At 38.4% G+C, this 13,841-nt stretch overlaps 1 protein-coding gene and 1 long non-coding RNA gene across 2 annotated transcripts in view; one reads left to right on the top strand and one right to left on the bottom strand.

Annotated features, from left to right (window-relative positions):
* The window catches only part of HPF1 (histone PARylation factor 1), a 51,388-nt gene that overhangs the window by 12,226 nt on the left and 25,321 nt on the right, over nucleotides 1-13,841 (bottom strand). The window contains exon 2 of the mRNA XM_068187114.1: nucleotides 7,974-8,013. Coding sequence (XP_068043215.1) covers nucleotides 7,974-7,976 — 3 coding nt within the window. The 5' untranslated portion in view covers nucleotides 7,977-8,013. The remainder of the gene's footprint in view (nucleotides 1-7,973; nucleotides 8,014-13,841) is intronic.
* Nucleotides 11,154-13,841, top strand: part of LOC137472230 (uncharacterized) — a 107,542-nt gene continuing 104,854 nt past the window's right edge. The window contains exon 1 of the long non-coding RNA XR_010998080.1: nucleotides 11,154-11,324. This is a non-coding gene — a long non-coding RNA (uncharacterized lncRNA). The remainder of the gene's footprint in view (nucleotides 11,325-13,841) is intronic.

The following is a 13,841-nucleotide window of genomic DNA, read 5'->3' as shown; positions in this document are numbered from 1 at the left end:
ACAAACAAAAAAAACCAAACAACAAACTAAAACCAAAAACCAAACCGACCCCAATCCCCTAATCCTCTGTTTTAGCAATTGACAGCTGCCAGGAATATAAAAGCAGCATCACAGCTTCTGTTGAGAGAAAGACCCGAGGCAGCTGTGTAAGGTGCCACAGGTGGGACGCGTTCCTCGGTGTAGAGCAGCCCATAATCACGTTATGCAACATGCGCTTGCCCTGCTCGAGTGCTTTGCATAGGAGAGGGCCTGGAAAACCAGCAGCACGGGAAGCAGCAGTGGGAAGCTGGTTATATATAAACCTTCACCTTTTTTTGTTTCAGTAAGTGAGATCGCAGCGGATTTATCTAAAGAAACATTATGTAGTTACGCTACAGGAATTGGTGAGCTCACAGTGCCTGCCAGAAAGAAAGATGCATGTGTGGCATAAATAATTACTGTGAGATCTTTTTATCCTGCAGTCTTTTAAGGCTGTAAGTATTTGCTATGGTATAGATTGTTAACTTAGGTCTAGGAATAAACTGCAGTGCGTTTCAGCCACCTGACAGTTGTATGACTCACACAAAAGCTCGATGATGTTACTTCAGGTTACAACATTCACTTTTAAGAGTTACACATAAGTCACAGGAAACTTGATCGTGACTGATGGATGGTACTGCCTCTACATAAAACAGCAAGGTTTGCTATGATGTAAATGCAGAATGAAGTCTGCATCAAAGTTTCCTTTCTCAGATGGAAAAATTATTGTTTAAATCAGCATACCTGTTGTTTGCTTACCGAAATCCTGCATACACAAGGAAGGTCTATTAAATTTCACATCCAAACCTTGTTTAACGATTTACATTTCATTGCCTGAGGTTAAGCAGAAATGAGGCACAAAAGCTTACTAAGAAACCACAAACCTAATTTTCTTTCTGAAAAGTGTCAAGAGTACTGGCCTGAGGTTTCTTTCGGAAATGCTTTCTAAAATTAAATTATGAGTCTCACTCATAATTTCTAGTATACAAAACCTTAGCCACAGTGGAGGCTAGAGAAAATGTCACCCGAAGGAAAAACAAGTAAATAAGGTCAGAATGAAAGCTTCTACCTTTACTTTGAGTCAAGAAGAAAACAGCAGCTTTTCAAAGTTTTCCACCTTTAAAGAGATTGACTTTTGCCTCTTGCAATATTTTGCATTACAGCATTGAAACAGAAGTAAAGTAAGCATCAAATAAATTTGTAGTGGCCCCATTTAAAATATGCCAATACCTCACAAGGCACACTTATACTGGAAAAAATGCAAACTGACTAGAAAAATACTCCTACACTGACTTAATGCTAGTGCTAGGTGCCTAAAGCCTAACTTGGAGTGATTTTTACCACAGAAGATACAACTCATGAGCTTTATTGATCAATCAATTCTTTTTATTCTTTTCTCTGCACAAGCTATTAAAGACTCCAAGAGCACCTCTCTTCTAGAACAGCCCATTGTTTGGAAATAACCCAGGAGAGAAAAAAGTGCATAATCCAGGGAGGAGAATACAAAATGCTCTCCATCTAAGAATCCTGGTCTCTTACACTTTCCGGGCAGGTACCCCAGCCACTAGATTATTGGTTCAGAGTACCAGTGTTTGGCCATACTTAAGATAAAATGTGATTTTTAAAATACTTTTATGTGTGTACATATATAGTACAACTCAATTTTTTTTTTAAGTACCTTCCAAACAATTTTGGAATGAGGACCTGAAAAGAAATAGGTAATGAAATGCCCAGTTACCTCATTCTGTCTTTTCAGGCTTGGAATATGAGGCAGGTAGCTCAGGTCCATTGAGATTGTGATGGTGGTTGTGTTCAGAAAAGTAACTTTGCATGGCTGGATACATAAAAAGAGTATTTTTTAGTTTAGATGTATCTAGTCCCAGGTGGCAGCTGATGAGATCTTTTCCAAAACAGCAGTTTGGAACCAAAGTACATGCTTTAGATTCAATGAACCCCTCCAGTTTCTCTTCAGTTAAGTCTACCCTCAGTTAAGTTCTTCTCTGAAACATGGAAATAGATTGTGGGATGCCACTGCAGAGGCCCTTAAAAAAGAAATGCTAAGATACTGAATGATCATTCTGTCCACCATAGTAATTTTTTCCTGTCTGTGAACAAGTGGTAACTCCTTCAGTATGAGAAGTAAGAAGAAATTATTTGGAGGAGGATACAAAGTCCTAGATTTGAAAAGAATATATAATTTGATATTAGTAGTCATATTTTCATTCATTCTGGTAACAACCTGTAAGGCTGAAACAAGGAAGACTTTTTACTAAGGTTAAATGTCTGCAGCAGAATTTATAATACGGTATTTTAAAGCCTCCCCTTCAAACCACAAAACATAGCCTCCTCTGTGTGTACCACCAGACTTCTGAATCAGGATAAACTGAGATTATCTCAAGATAATTATCTGCAAAGTAGCTTTATCAAGCTCTCCAGTCAGTAGCATGATTAGTCCCACTCTGAAGTGGGCCTAGTTTCTTTTTGTTTAGATTGTTTTTGTTCTGTTAGTTTATAACTACAGGAAGAGATTTTGTAGAAACTACAGAACTGAAGCATGTTTCCCTGACACAAAGCTTTTCAGACCTGCTTCCTCAAAAGCTAATGTAGGTACTTCCTGTGTACACACACACATATTTCCTGATACATTTTATTTGCCTCTTGAGGTTATCAAGACTTTAGTGTCCTATAAGTTTTTTCCTCTGCTATGTTAATTTCCAAGACTATTGCTTAATATCCAAAGTTACCAAAGTATGCCCCGTGCTATGCAAAAAAAAAAAAAAAAAAAAAAAAACCTAAAAAAACCAACAAAACAAACAAAAACAAACAAAAAAACCCACCTAAAATCAGCCCTCTCAGTTTTCAATTTCAGAGTTTTACGAGTATTAATTCTTGTGGAAAAAAGCTCTCATGATTCAAAAGCCAGAACAGTAAAGTTTATAAGTTAGCGGGTAGTAGAAAGAAAGAAAGAAGACTTGCAGGGTTGAAATCAGATTTTTACTTCCTCATTGCTGTTCACCGATTCTTTCATGCCCAGAGCTTTCTGTCAGAGTTCATTGCTTTCCTCCCACCCCTTACAAGGTGAAGATGTGCTCACCTGTGAAAAACACCACAAGTAAACTAAGCTACACTGATCCGGGTATTCTGTACTAAGATGTTAAAGATCTTTAAGGACAGGGATCTCCAACACAAGATATCTATCTAGTCGTGACTGCATTAGCAAATTAGATGGGATGCAATACATATGGTTGACAAGCTATTTTTCCCTACCCTTCATCATGTGCAGCTGAAAGGTAACTGTTTATGGTACTTATTTTAGGTAGCTTCAAAGAGTACCTGAGCAGCAAGGGGTACTTGTGTTCAGTCTCTTCCGGCACCACAACATACTGGTAACTAGACTCTGCAGTATAAATATAGATAAAATCGAATTTCTGCTCAAGGACTAGTTTTTTCCCAAAATGATGCTGCGTTTCTCTTGACACAAGAGGGAGCCATTTAAATTCTTTTTATTAAAAAAGCAGTATAAAGAATGAAGACAAAAATACCTGAATACAGGTATTCAGTGGCCACATTGATGTCCTTTCAATGTGGACTTTTTATTTCTGAACCCTAGATAATTTTGTCTTATTCTATGTAATCACAGTGTATGTAGCACCTGCTGGATTTTTCTGTGTGCAGCTATCACATTGGGGATGTACTGAATGCAGTGTGGCACAAATGCAGTGAAATTACGCTATTTTAAAATAGCTTTAACACAGCAGTTTATGTGATGGTTCTTAATGAATTGCTTTACAAAACTGCCAGCCTTGTTCTCAGGTTAAGCCTCACATAATCCTCAGATCACACACAGAGCCTCTTGTTCCTTGGGTTATTAGCTTCTGTAGGGCAGCGCCACATTTTCAGGTTCACTGAAGGACACATTCTCCCTTTCATCAAAATAAGGATGTGCAGGAGCTGTGGGCACTTTTCAAGGTCAAAGCCAAGACTTGTCTCCGGGAGGGTTGGAGTGGGCGGTGCTGCAGCAGAGCGCAAAGACACAGTGCCTCTGCTGACTCATCACCTCACTGCTGCTTGCGCTGACAGGTTGTCCTGGATCCCTGCCAGCCCCCCTTGCAATTCTGCAAGGAAGGCTACATACACCAGGATAAATGAAAGACTACCGCGCAGGGGGAGAGTCATAACTGGGAGAAAATTGATCAGAATACTGCAGGACATGTATTTCCTGAGACAGCCTAGAGGCTTCAGGATACTTTGCGTTGCAAATGTTTAAAAGGGAATATGGGTAAAGATTCACAGTAGTCTTTCCGTGAAGGACTTGAAGTTAGATAAATATTTTAGAATATAAATTAATGTTATTTAGGCATCAAGTCGGTGAGCCTTGCAGTAACTGCTTTTGACAAGAGTGTAAACTGACAGCTTGATACTGCTGTAATCCAGCATTTGAACCACTATTATTTAGATCTGGCAGCTAGCAGTAGACTTTGATTTTATGGTGGCAGTAGTATTTTACTGCAAGCCAAACCCTTTCTTTCTGCTCTAATTTGAATACAGGGAAACCATTCTGATCGCATAAATTATGAGTGCTTGGAACACAGAGCATCTACACTATTCTGCATTGAAATTACTTGTTAGTCCTGTGGTTGTACAGAACTGCAATTTATGTAGGACCATTTGCCACAAGCACCAGTTAAATTTTGCAGATGGCCATAGACGTACTGTTATAAGTTGCCTGGTTTACTTGGAAGTACAGCCATGTATGTTTGAAGCACAGTGAGGCACAGTTCATCTGAATGCATTATCCCAGGAAGTTAAGAGTTTTCCTGTAAGAATCTACTCCTATAAAAGGGCTGCTAGTCTGAATACCTATCCAAAACAATGTTTTCCCTTGGGAAAGTAAAGCACAGAGTTAGTAAGTCTAATCCAGTTTTATTTCTGGTCAGCTATTGGACCCAGGATAGATTGAACTAGGCAATCTAGGTACTATATTTTTCTGGGGTTATGTTTTTTGTCATATATAGGTATTCTAGTTCTCTTAATCTATAATTTTGACTTTAAACTCTTGCCTGCATACGTACAAAATACTGCATTCAGGTAATGAGGGAAAAAAAAAGTATGAAGTCAAGTTGGTGCCACTGGAGGCAATAAATGAAAAAGGAAAGATTTTGGTCTGATACATAAAAATAAAAGTAATCTAAATAGCAAGTCATTTAAAATCAATGGCTACTTTGTAGATACCCCTTGTGAGGTTTCATATTTCTGATATGCAAGAAGAAACGCTTGATAAACATGTTTACCAGCGATACAAACCCTTCATACATTGTTTTACCATTAATAACTCCCAAGACTGACATGTCTTTCATATTGTGTTAGTACACATCACCTCCCAGTCTTCAGTGTCAGAACCTCAGGGCCCTGTTTTCATGGGACAGTTTCCTCACATTGAAAGCAAGTCACATTCTGCTGTAACTGGATATTAGGGTGACAGTTAATACAAATAATGAAATAATATGCATCCCCTAAGTTCTGGCTGATGGTATTAACATTTCCTCAAGCACCTATGCTTTGGCTTCCTCCCCTGACAAATATGTGGTGAGGAGATAGAAAATTGTGGCTCTGAGTCACTTCAGTTTAGGATAGAGTGAGTCAGAAACTTAACAGCTCACTTGGGTGTATTGATCATAATCCTGTTATCTGAGAGACACAGAATTGCTGGCTGTAACTGACAAGCAAAATTCTTCAGGGCAGGGTAAATCCAGTTTTGTGTTTTAACATCCTGATGGGCAGTTGTCTATATTTTCCAACAAACCATTTGCAAATCATAACTTTTATAGCCGTTATTGCTGTGAGAGTCCCTAAACTTGAGGATTGAGTATATGGTTTAGGGTGAGCAATCCAATTATATTTAGCAACTTCTGTAAGAAACCTTTCTGCTTGCATTTTTCCGGGCACCCTAGCAACCACAAAACATTAAAAGCAACAAAAACTGGGTTTAATGTAAGTCTTAAAGGAAGTACTAAAGTATAACATCAACTTTAGACTTGTGTTCATATTTAAAATTCTTTCCTCAGACCTGCTCAGATGTTTCCACTCCATATGGCTTCTAACGTAGCAGTACAGTAAACTTCTGCTAGCTAGTAACACAAAACACCACATATTCTCACCGTGCCATTCCCAGCTAACAGCTTTAGTGCCTAGGGCTGTGTAGCATTAGCACAGTCTGTTCCCAAATAAGTTACCCTTTCTGTCGATAAACATGACTAATTAATTCAGGTGCAGCACTGAAGCTGCCACAGCTCTACTCTTTCCAGTCTGGAACCAGTCAGCTGAGATGCTCACCTGGAATTGCTGTGCCATGCTGTTGCACAGCATAGGGAGCACTGAGAAAACATCCTACTCTGTTTTCTGTGATCCCACTTACCTTTCATCTGCCTTGTTACTATAAGCTACCATAAACAAGCACCACAGCAGGAAAATCTGTCTAAAGCCCTCGCCCTTGGTTATAGCATATGCAAAGACAATGACTCTGGCTAAGGCAGGCTCATGCCCATTACTGGGAAACAACCCTTCTCTCACTGGGATGGTGGTGGGAGACAACAGAGCCTGGCATTTCCCCTTGTAGTCTTGGGCTTTCTGCTCCTTTCACAGCGCTGAATCTGCTCTTAGTGCGGTAACCCAACTAGGATAGATTCCACTGGGAATTTGCAAATACAGTATGCCCAACATTTCACACCACAGGATGGTTCTGACATGCTTCCTCAACTTCAAGGAGCCTACTTAATAGTCCTAAAAGGTAATGAGTACTTCTTTCACAGTAGGATATTGTCTTTAGCATCATCACTGTTCCTTGTTGAGATTTTATAAATTTAAGCTTTGTCTTTGTTGAGATATTCTACTTTTCACAAGCCACAAATGCCCACAACTCTTAGGGATATTCTTGAGTATAATGAATCTACATTTGGTCACCTACTTATAGTAGTCTGACAGCTTCGTATGCCACTAACTTAGTTACCTGCACAATCCAAGCTTTAAGCACTCTTTTTTTCATAATATACTGACAAAAATACATAGGCATTGCCTCTGTCTTGTGAGCTCATATGGCACCCCTCCTAGGAACTCTTCAGGTAACATTCAGTAGTACTGGCTAGCTAAGATGGCTTTTAAAAAATACCACATACCTCCCTCAAAGAAAAATCCTTCATACCCCAAAACAAGGAAAAGCCTTAAAAAACAGCCCCAGCTAAGAACAACAAAAAAATACCCAAAATCCCCCCAAAACAACAACAAAACCCCCAAAAAACAAACAAACAAAAACCCCACAAAAACCCATAAAACAAACCCCAAACAAACAGCCAAAGTTATCAAGAGTCTCATACAGGACTACACAGATGCAAATTTCCACATCCAGAGAGATCACTTTCCCAGTTTAGAGACCAACAATTGTCTTAAGCTTGTCAATATCATTTTTTCAACAAACAGGAGAAGAATATTCACGTTGCATTGGTGAAAAAATATAGGACAGTGTCTCTCTTCACCCCCTTCACATGTTATTCTGTATTTACACAAGAAAACAATTTGATAATTACCTGTTCTATTTAAAAATATATTTTAAGCTTGGGAATACCACATACAAGATGCCTCAGGGCACAAACAATTTTGTGTTCTGTTTAGAGCCAATTTGTTTTGGTTCTACCGAGTAACCCAGATCTTGCCAGTCAGCTCCCTTACATTTGACTTTTTTTTTAACATACTTTATAGTACTCAATCTCAATACAACTTAGCTAGTACCTCTGCTAATCAGCAGTTGTTGCTTTCTCAGCAAAAAGATAAATACACCAGCTATTGTAAGACAAACTCCTTTTTCTTCTACTTTTTTCAGAGCAAAAGGGAATAAACCATCTTATTAAATTACACGTGCCAGCAGATTAAGAAAACAAACAACTCCCAATGAAAATTCTTACCATTGCAGGTCACAAAAAACACAGACAAAGCCAAAGTAGGCCAAAAAGCTGCTACTCTATGAAAAAAGCTGTATTCCCTCTTAAGAGGAGGCTTGTTCTCTTATATAGTGTGCTTGTACCAAGGTATCAGCACTGGCTGTTGGGTTGCAGGGTCTCAGCTGTACCTGCTTCCTGGCTATTTAACCCCTGTCTTTCTGGTCCCGGTTTTCAACAGATCTAAATGCAAAAAAATGCTTAAGGTTTTGGATTGTTCAGCAGGACATAGCTTAAAGCATTTGTAGTACCCCACAAAATACAACATAACACAACTGCTTTTCTCCTGCATAATTTCTTATTTTTTCCCTTAATTGTTCCATTTTATTTTTTTACTTATCTGCTCTCCCACTTGTTGCCTACCAGAAGAGACAACAGGTGTAAAAGTTCATAAGAAAAGGAGGAAGCTAGGCAGGGACCTCATCACAGAAAACTCATTCATTTATTTGGAAGTTACAACTCTGGTTTTGTTTTGTTACAGTGACAAGGCTGGCTTAAAAGAATAGCAAAACTTCTTACATTGATTCTATCAGTCAAATAATTCTGTGTAACTAGAGGGAGATAATTCAGGAAAAGGGGAGGAATGAAGACCTGCAAATGGGATGGATGTTGCAAGAAGGATTTGTGAAAACTCTTGTTGAATTACTGCTAACTGTGCTTTCACTATAATTGGACCATAGTTCATTAATAGTGAAAAAAAAAACTTGGATGCTACTAAAATGTTCTAAACTCCACTCCTTTTTAATGCAAACGTTTTAAAGTCTCAGTGTCTTCAGAGTGCATCCTACCCTCTTCAACACCTAAATATACCACTTAAACAGTACTGATTTTTTTCAAATTGGTATCTATTAGGTACTCATTTTCTGTTGTCAGTTGTGTACGTTCAAGTTTACACAATGTCATAAGACTTCCCAGAAAAATACATTGAGTTAAAATAGCTGATATTTTAAGACATTGTATTATATACATTACTGTATGTGAGCTTTGTGATCAGTAATTATTTTGATTGTCTAGGAAAGATTGTAGGCACCTGTACTTCTAGAAGGTTCTAGCAAGAACCTTTGTTCAGTTGTGCCAAGTGCTGTGGCTTTCAGCCGACCAGCTGGCATTAAGCTATTGAATGAAATAGGCTACAGTCTTTGTCAAACACCTTGGTTATATATAATTGTGGAATAACATCTCAGAAACCCTGTAGAAAAGCATTTGCTGTCAAAATGTCCTCAAAGAAAAGGTCAACAGTGTTTCTTTCATATAATCACAGAATGGTTTGTATTGGAAGGACCTTCAAGATCACCTAGCTCCAGTCCCCCTGCCAGGGGGGGCATCCATCCCCCTGGGCAGGGATGCCTTCCACAAGGCCAGGTGACTTAAACCCCTTCCAACCTGGCCTTGAAGACTTCCAGGCATGGGGCATCCACAGCATTTCTAGGCAGCCTGTGTGAGAGATCATCATCCTCACAGTAAAGCATTTGTTCCCAATACCAAATGTAAACATGCTTTCTGTCCATTTGAAGCCATTCCCCCGTGTCCTATTGCAATATGCCTGTGTAAAAGGTCCCTCTCTGTCTCTCTTCTAGGCCCCTTTTAGGTACTTGGAGGCTGTTCTAAGGCCTCCCTGGAGCTTTCTGTTTTCTAACCTGAACAACTCCAACTCTCTCAGCGTATCTTCCTCTGGACTTACTCCAACAGGTCTTATGTCCTTCTAATGTTGAGGACCCCCAAGCTGGATGCAGCACTCCAGATGGCATTTCAGAAGAACAAAATAGGCAGAATCAACTCCCTTGACCTGCAGGCCACTTTGCTTTTGATGAAGCCCACAATATTATTGGCTTCCTGGGCTACAAGCACATGTTACTTGATCATGTCAAGCTCCACATTTACAAACACTCCCCAGTCCTTTTTCTCAGGGCTGCTCTCAATCTATTCTTGCCCAGCCTGTACTTGTGCTTTGAATTGCCCCAAACCAGGTGCAGGACCTTGCAGTTGGCTGTGTTGAACTTCGTTGGGTTCTCACGGGCCCACCTTTCAAGCCTGTCCAAGGTCCCTCTGGATACCATCCCTTCCCACCAGCCAGTTAACTGCAGCACACAGCTTGGTGTCACAAGCAAATTTGCTGAGGGTGTGCTCAATAGAGCATCCCACAGAGCAGGCAGGGACTCCAGTGCAAAGCAGGCTCCATGCTCAGTCAGTTATGTGAAAGGTGACCATCTGCTAGAGTCATAAGAAAATGATATAAAAATTGATTTATACTTTGTAACAAGCTATCATTTAGTTTTGCCATTGTCTTCTCTCATATTTACACCATTAATATATTAGTTTAGCTTTGTGATATGACTAATATGTTTTTCTCCTTTTCATCTTCCCTCCGAAAGTATATCTTTGCAACATTTAACATTCTATGTAAAATAGTTTTTGATTTTTGCTTCATTTTTGGGGAAAAATATTTTAAAATCCAGGATAAATCAAATGAACCAGCAGAAATATTATTTTAAGTAGGCAGTTATTATGGTGTGTACATACACCTGGAAACAGATATAAAGCACAAAGGACCACTGTTATCATCCTACAGCTCATCATCTTAGTATAACCTGATATTGGTAACCAGCTGGTTTTTGTAGTATGAGACAAAACCCAAGATGTCAACAAAATGGAGAGTTTTGTCATGAGAGACATTAAGAACTGAAATAATTTTTTAAAAATCTTCATTTTTTTTCTTTAAAATAAGGAAAGGTGATTTAACCTCATGGTTACTAACAGTAACAGGAGGCAAGCAATTAAATTTCCATAAATCAGAGCATTAACCTCTTACAGTTTAATCTTTTCCAAAGCAAATGAAATACTGTATGATATGGCTGCATTGCTGAATAATAATAATACTTATCAGCAATGCTTAAATCAGTCTATAATCACAAGATTAGTTAGCATAATAATTTGGTTCTTTATTAATTAAGCAATTTGTAGCTAATTGCTAACTCCTTGCATTTCTCAGAAATCCTTCTCCAGGATGGTGTTTTCTTTCTGCCTGTATGATAGTGCCTCAAGAGAGATGCAGCACAGTTGGTGAATGAGTACATGTGCTTTTTCAAAAAAGGAGGTATCTTTTTTTTTTTTTTTTACCTGGTATCTGGCACTTCTTATGTAGTTGGTGCATGTGATCTTATTTCCATGTGATTTATTTATTTCCTCTCTCCCATTTGGTCCTGACAACATCTTTGGATTTCATTGAACTGTTCCACAAGTGTAATGTGGATTTCACTTTGTAGGACTCTTAATCCACTGGAGAATACAACATGCAGCTAAAAAAGTTGGGAATCCCTTGTGAGTATCCTTCAGAATACATAGAGTAAGATGGAAAGTGAAAGTTCATTGCATCTCACTTTGAACCAAAATGTGTTCATTTAAATGAATGGCTTTACTTGGTGGCCATTGTGACCAAAGAAAGTTGTCATGGAAACCTTGATAGGATAATAACTACCTGGACAGAGCTGTAAGGCCATAGAGACCATGTAATCAGGGGGCCATTTATTCTGGATGATGTGGGTTTCTGTCTAGTAAAGGAGACTAGAATAGGTTGATTAAAATGAAATCTGCTGTAGTAGGACCCAGTAATGAGATACAGACTTTTTTTCTTGTCTATCAAAGATGATTACTGCATGGCACTTGGATTTATCCCCTGGTAAAAATATTTTAAAGCTGTTTAGAGGAACCCAAGTGTGTGGATGCTAAAGAAGCTTTTGTGCCAGAAGTTAATTTTGCTTAAAGTTCTCCTCCCTTCCACATTGTCTGCACTCTTGTTGTAATTACCATGATTGTGTTCTTTCCTGTTAGGCTGGATATCTCTGTATTGCACTGCACTACACACTGTACACATAACCAAAGTGCCAATTACACCACTTGAGATAAATGTTATCCTGTACAAAAAGAATGTGCTTAATTGGTCTTGTTTAATTTGAACATTTCACAGTGCAAGTGCAAATGGCTAAAATAATCACACAATTGTAGTTGAAAATGTTTAAAAAGTACTTGAAGTACTCTTGTGAAACAGATGATTGGGAAGCTTATCCAGTCCTCTGAGTCATACTACTCTGGTTATCCAGGAATCCGGAATTCAAGCTGAACATGGATACTCCCATATAGTTTTTGAAGCAGTTTTCCAAATTCATCACGTTTTTATGTAGTTACTACAAGAAAAAGAAGATGGGAACTAAAAAAAAAAGCTTTTTTTTTTTTTTTTTTTTTCAAACTGGGTACTAGACTCTGAATCTCTCCAGGATCATGGCTTGCCCTTTAAAGCTATATAAGGTAACCATTCAGAAGCATCCACTTATTTACACTGGCATCATGTTGGAGATGATTGTGTCTTAGATTGTAGACATCCCTTGTAGGATGATTAAAAATAAAATTGCAATTCAAACCAGCTCCCTCTGAGTCTCAAAACTGTCATGAAAGCAATCTGTTCACACAGTACTGCTATACAGCAAGGCTGGATGCAGTCAGGACGTGAATAAGGGTGCTGTTGAACAGCATAACACATCCTCTGTAATATGACATGGAGAGCACATCAATCTGTGCAGAGCAAATGGAACTGTAGCAGGAACTGTAGCTCCTTTATGTGCCCCCTGGTAAATATGTCCTTCCTCTGAAAGCAAAAATACTAAAAATATATAGGGCTTCCAAAAGAAGGGACTTTGCTTTGGTTTTCAAAGCTAATTCTTATGCAATTTTGGTCAAATATCTGCATGCATGAGACAAATCAGTGGATCCAGTCAAGTGGTTGGTACTCTCTAAGTCTCCCTAAATACTATTCCTTTAAACAGATATTTACTGAATGGAAAAAAAATCATGTATGAACAGAAAATAATGGAGTGGAGAATCATTTTTGCACAGGTTCTGGGGAAGAGTGGGAAAAGAGTCTGTGTTTACTTCTGTAAGTAATTTTTCTGCAGAGAGTAAAAGATTCATGAAACAATCTTTGTGATGGCTGAGTGTAAGGTAACTCTGCAACCACAAATGTAGCCAAGTTGTTCCTCTTTTGAGAACATTGGTCTGTGTACAAATGTGTTGTATCTCTGAGGAGAACAAGTAGTCTAACAGGGTGTCTAAATCATCTGTAAGACCCCTAGATACTTAGATAATCAAATGAAAATCCAAGTCTTGACTTCACCTACAAATGGATTGGATTCCTGCTGTTTAACCTTAACTCAGGATCAATGTAGAGTCTGTTTTTTGCTATCCTTACTCAAATACACACCTCTTAGAGGACAAACCAGTTAAAGTTTGTGAGGTGGTATCTTATTACTCTCATCAGAGCATTAAAAATAGCAGTTCAATACAGTGTTTATTCCTACACATGAAAGGTTTATGTGTTAGAATGGATAATTGTTTCAGGTTACAAACCTATTTGAAAACTGCTTTGTTATCTGAATGAGCTAAAAGCACGTATGTCTTCTATATAAATTGTGGTAATAGCCCAGCCCTGAAATAAATGTCCCCCAAGAGAGATCCAGCCACTGAATGATTCTAACTGCAGCATAATTCACTAATGTGAACAGAGTAGCAGTTCACTGTCATATAAAGACTGAATCATTACTGTGGAAACCTATACTGCTATTTCTACCACATATCCTGCACTGGTTTGCATGTCTTAAGGAGACTCTGTCCTTTTACAATGTTGTTCTATCTGTATTCATTATTGTATTTTTAACCTTCCACCTGTATTCACTATTGTATTTTTAACCTTCAACAATTAAAAAAAAAAAAGGGATAGCCTTATGATTTGTTTTCCAAAAAAGTACAATGTTGGCCTGAGATAATTTCATATCTATTTACAAACTG

This window comes from Anomalospiza imberbis, chromosome 4 (genome assembly GCF_031753505.1).
Source record: "Anomalospiza imberbis isolate Cuckoo-Finch-1a 21T00152 chromosome 4, ASM3175350v1, whole genome shotgun sequence".
Lineage (NCBI taxonomy): Eukaryota > Metazoa > Chordata > Aves > Passeriformes > Viduidae > Anomalospiza > Anomalospiza imberbis.
The sequence above is the reverse complement of the archived record's forward strand: the minus strand, read 5'-3'. Positions and strand labels throughout refer to the sequence as shown.